We start from the raw sequence: 5,829 nt of genomic DNA on the forward strand, positions 1-5,829 counted from the left end.
TTTTATAGAATAGTTTAATTATTTTGAGTGAAATTAGGAATCTTTAGAAGGGAGTTTTATAAAAAAATTTCAGTACTTTTATATTCTTATGTGGATGTTTTTATCATATAAAAGTATACTAGAGTTAGCATTAATCTTTAATTTATATTTTTTTTAAAGTCTATCAATGATTAGGAATAAACTTCATATTCTCTTTTGCATCGTTTTAACATACTTTAAATCAATCATTTTGCCATATTGGTTTTAAATATTCACCTTCCTTGTATAACACTATTTTAATATTTTTCACTTTGCAATGCTATACTTTCTCAAATAAAGCTTAGTTTCATATCGGTCAAAAATAATATAAAAATTTAAATTATTTTTAAATTATATTTGTTTTTTGTCAATTCAAATATCAACATGAAAATTTAAATTGGGTGTATCTCATTTAAACAAACATAAAAAACTAATTGGGATGTAAGAGTTTAAAGAAAATGAGCACAAACTGTCAAAAATACTTAATCATGGTATTAAATCACGTGCATTGCACGTGTGTAAAAACTAGTCATACTCCCTTTAAAAGCACGAGTTCGGAAAATCTTTTTTAGACAAATATACCCCTTTATAGTTTGAACTACCTTATCTATAATCAAATTCTAATTTTCAATGGTTAATGTTATCCTTCACTATTTTGAATATTTTATTTATATCTTAATCTACCCTAATCATACGGAATTTAAAAAAACTAATATTAATAAAATATATAAAACATAAAAATGATATTAGTTTGTTAAGATAAAGAAATTACAAGTAGATAACATATTATAATACATGAAGTATTGCAAAAAAAACCATAAAAAGTTTTAAAATTGCAGAAAAGACCCTAAAAAGTTTAAAATTATAAAACTCATCTAAATGTCTCAAAACTTAAAATAAAAAACATGAAATTAAAAAATTAACATCAGTTTGCAAAGAATTTAAAATTTACAGTTAACACCTCAATGTCTCAAAAATTATAGAAACACCCTCAAAAGTTTAAATTACAGACAAGCACATTAAAATTCTAAAATTTTAAAACTTACAAACAACACAGATGAATTCAAGAGATTACCATGATACACCTAAAATTTTTGACATTTAAATTTAAATTTTTTAATTAACACCCTCAATATCTCAAAAATTATAGAAACACATTCAAAAGTTTAAATTATAAAACGCCACCCTAAAATTCTAAAATTTGTAAATAAAATAAGATGAATTCAAGATATTACCCTTAGACACCTAAAAAATTAAAATTTGCCGAAATTAACCTCAAAATTTTTTAAAAACTCCTTCAAAATTTAAAAATTGTAGAAAAAACTCTAAATTTTCAAAATTTTTAACTAGCACACATCAAATTCGTCGATTGGTAGACCACTGAAATTTAATATTTTTCAAAATTAATCTATAGTTTTAATAATTACAAAAGATACCCTCAAAATTTTAGAGTTACAAGAAATATACTAACATTTAAAAAATTACCACCAACACATGAAACATAGAATTTACAACTACCAAATTTAAAAGTAATTTTTTTTTAAAAACTCTTTCAAATTTTTAAAAATTATAAATCACACCCTCAAAGTTCAAAACCACAAAAATGGGCTAAAATTTTAAAACTTGGCAAAGAAAAGTGTAATTGTTTGGTATTTTTAATTTAGGGATTTACTATCCATTTTCAGCATCTAAGAATAGTCTAAGTTGATACTGGTAAACAAAAACAATAAGAATTGATTAAAAACATCCGGTTAATGGATAAAATTTTTAAAAATATTATAGATTAAAAATTATCAGCACTATATAAATTAAAGTAATTTCATATAATTTTAGTAATAAGTTGGGGTAGCCAAAATACATTCGTAACATTAATTGATAGATGTTTAAATCCATAGAAATGATAAAACACTATAATATTATACCTTAGCATTAATTGATTTTAATTTAGAAACTTTAATCTTTGACGTTAATAATATTTATAGGGTAAAAGAATACAAGGAATTACATATGGAGAAACTATTAAAATATTTAGAGATAACTTTAAAAGAATTGAGTTATTTCCATTGCAAATGGGAAAGTGATGGAAATAAATCTAAAATTCAGAAAACGTCAAAGAATCACTTGAATTGGCATTAACATAAGACATATCCATTAATAAAGTACTGAATGAGTTACATTAAAAAATAATTTAATAACTTTATTCTAATCAAAGAAAAAATCTCCATGGAAGACATAAGAAAAATTAGTAAGTATTCATAAATTCCATACTGTGTTCTTCAAATTAAATATTAATATCTTAATCTAAGAGAAATTGGTAATGAATAATGCAGGTATTTAGTTTAGATCTTTATGGAAAATGACAGGGATAGAGCAAAGGTAATATTATTGAAATAACAGAAATTCTTATTGGATGCACATCAGAAGAATTCATTTTAGAGGAAAATAAAGAGATAGCTTCTAATTTATTTAAGTAATAAATTAGGAACACAAAGAATTTTATATATATGAAATTAATATTTATTCTCATTGAAATAGAAAAAAAATCAAAGTCTATATTTTGAGCAGTTTGTGTTGAACATCATAAGTACATTTGACTTCTTTGTAAAGTTAAATGAGATGATAAAAAATTAACGAGCCTAGGAAAGATAATAGCATAAAAAATACAAAATTAGCCTGATGTCACAATTGATGTAGATGATGAAGACAATACTCTAGAATTGTCCGAGAAATGATAAATGATAAACCTGAAGAAGGATTGATCTTAACTCAATAAAAAATAAAATAGAAGAAATAAAAACAATATTTTATGAATATTTTATAGAATAGTTTAATTATTTTGAGTGAAATTAGGAATCTTTAGAAGGGAGTTTCATGAATTTTTTTCAGTACTTTTATATTCTTATGTGGATGTTTTTATCATATAAAAGTATACTAGAGTTAGCATTAATCTTTAATTTATATTTTTTTATGAAGTCTATCAATGATTAGGAATAAACTTCATATTCTCTTTTGCATCGTTTTAACATACTTTAAATCAATCATTTTGCCATATTGGTTTTAAATATTCACCTTCCTTGTATAACACTATTTTAATATTTTTCACTTTGCAATGTTATACTTTCTCAAATAAAGCTTAGTTTCATATCGGTCAAAAATAATATGAAAATTCAAATTATTTTTATATTATATTTATTTATTGTCAATTCAAATATCAACATGAAAATTTAAATTGGGTGTATCTCATTTAAACAAACATAAAAAAATAATCGGGATGTAAGAGTTTAAAGAAAAAAATGAACACAAACTGCCAAAAATACTTAATCATGATATTAAATCACGTGCATTGCACGTGTGTAAAAACTAGTATTTTTAAAATTACAAGTTTTACTTTTTTTTGTCAATTAAAATTCCTGTTTCATTGCAATGGGACCCATTTCCTGACGACGATACGCACTTACAAATACCATTTAACGGGTACAACGAAGGGACCCGACCCGGCCTTAAACGCGGCCGCCCGCCACCGCCTTCTTCAGTTTGAGCGAACCCGCGTTATTTAAATCTTGATCTCGAAACCCTAACCACAATTTGTTCTCTCTCTCATGTTCTCTGGCTAAATCTCTCTCTCTCTCTCTCCGTCGCCGAAGTCCCGCCATCAAGGAAACCCTAAACCTAAGCCTAATTTCTCGTTCTTTCACTCGAGCAATGGAGTTCGATGACGTCAGTCAACTGAGGCGTCGTCGGGACCGCGAAATCCCTCTCCTTTCATTCCCAATGACGCCGGTGAACCCCGATGTTCCTTCGAAATGGGGCCATTATCGACAAATCCTCAACGATCTCTTCAGCAACAACAGCAACAACACGAAGAAGAGAAAAAGAAGCGTTCTTTATTCCGATCGGGTCCTCGACGCCATCGGTCTCGAAGACGCCGATCACCTCAACGTGCTCGACTGGAACCCTAGCATCCTCCTCTCGATCGTCCTCGACGACACGGTTCACTTGTGGAACCCTAATTCCTCGGCCGACTGTGTTCTGACCACTGGAGAAAGTGGTGGTGGGTCCGTCACAAGCGTCAGCTGGGCTCCTGATGGCCGCCACATTGCGATCGGGCTCGACAATGGCCGAATCCAACTTTGGGATGCTGAGGGTAAGCGAAAGCTGAGGACTTTGATGAGCCGATCATCAAGAATCGGGGCTCTCGCCTGGCAAGGCAACATCTTGACCTCAGGAGGATCTGATGGGCTTGTCATCGATAGCGATCCCAGGTTACCCTCTTCTTCTGTTGTTGTTCATACTTATCGAGGGCACCGTCGAGGGGATATATGTGGGCTTGAGTGGGCTGATTCGGGCTTCAAGCAGTTGGCAAGTGGAGGAAGGGATGGGCTGGTTTACATTTGGGATTCTCGAATTGAGGATCGGTGGATGTTTCGGTTGAGGGCGGCTGCTACTGGTGCAGTTAGAGCCCTTGGTTGGTGCCCGTTTAGGGAAAATTTGCTGGCTACTGGAGGAGGAGTTGGTGGTGATGCTGATGATGATAGCAATGGGTCAATTAAATTTTGGAATACAAGAACTGGAGATTGTGTGAGCTCGGTGACAACGGGCAGTTCTCAAGTTTGTTCTCTTCTGTGGAGCAAGAGCAAAGAGGAAATCTTAAGCTCTTGTGGGGGTAACAAGAAGCAGCTGACACTTTGGGAGTATCCTTCCATGGATAGGATTGGTGAGCTTGTTGGCCATGGTGACCGGGTTATGTACACGGCATTGAGCCCAGATGGTCAGAGTGTTGCCTCTGCTTCAGGGGGTGTGGACTTGACCCTGAGGCTCTGGAATGTGTTTCCTCCAGTGCCAGAGGATGTACCTAGAGTGGCCTTTGGCGATTCACATCGTGCACACCTCAGGTAAGTTGATTTACTTTTCATCATTAACTAACTGGACACTCACATATATAGCATAGCAGAGGCACTTCTGGATTTCTTTGTCAACACACGTATACGCCAGGACATCTTTTGACCTGTCAAACACTTATCATACGTACATCACACATTGTGACACACATTATACACGTTAGCGCATTTATATCCTGCACATATAAAGCACCTGCACATATAACACAGTTTGAAAGTTTTCATTCATTTCCAGCACGCAATATTTAATTTACACATATTGCTTTCCCATAAGTTTTCGTTATGTGCATGACACCTTCTAACACATTTCATGCACTTCTAGATTGGGATATTCCCTCTGACTCCAACACATATGTTTAAGTTTTTTTTTTCACTGAGGAGTTATACGATATTAAATTTTGTTTGCCAGAGATCATGGCATGTCAACTTTATTATTGGAGTTTTGTTGCTATTCTAGGAAGATATGGTCAAATCCCTTTTGGTTGGTCAACTGAAATTGATTATGCATTCATAATACTTAAAAAAAATTAGAAAAAAAAAACTTGAAACTTCACTCCTCTTAGTTATCATGAACTTCAGAAAATAACATCCATGGCTTCACACATGTGTTGTGCCCTTATTTTTTTTTCTTGGTTAAAAATTAAGGGTATTTTTTTGTTTTGGTATCTGCGTGCATGTGTACTTCTGGGTTTGTTATTTGTTCTTTTATTTTCTTGGTTGTTTTTGTTTTGTGGTGGAGATAGTTTTCTGTTAACAGTTTCCATCAGGTTAAATGTTTTGTGTGGGTGAGTTTATTGTTATGGGTTATTTTGTGGTGCGCTGGTGCTGATTTTGTGTTCTATTTCTCTTTCAAGGGATTTATTGTTCTTTATTTTATCAAGTAGATGAGTAGATTTGTGTGCGTGTCTGTGTT

At 31.9% G+C, this 5,829-nt stretch overlaps 1 protein-coding gene across 1 annotated transcript in view; it reads left to right on the top strand.

Annotated features, from left to right (window-relative positions):
• The first annotated feature begins 3,605 nt into the window (after window positions 1-3,605).
• LOC109827047 (cell division cycle 20.2, cofactor of APC complex-like) overlaps window positions 3,606-5,829 on the top strand; it is a 3,742-nt gene continuing 1,518 nt past the window's right edge. The window contains exon 1 of the mRNA XM_020394014.1: window positions 3,606-4,910. Within this exon, the coding sequence (XP_020249603.1) occupies window positions 3,721-4,910 (1,190 nt within the window). The 5' untranslated portion in view covers window positions 3,606-3,720. The remainder of the gene's footprint in view (window positions 4,911-5,829) is intronic.

This window comes from Asparagus officinalis, unplaced genomic scaffold, assembly GCF_001876935.1.
Source record: "Asparagus officinalis unplaced genomic scaffold, Aspof.V1 AsparagusV1_Un8, whole genome shotgun sequence".
Classification (NCBI taxonomy): Eukaryota; Viridiplantae; Streptophyta; class Magnoliopsida; order Asparagales; family Asparagaceae; genus Asparagus; species Asparagus officinalis.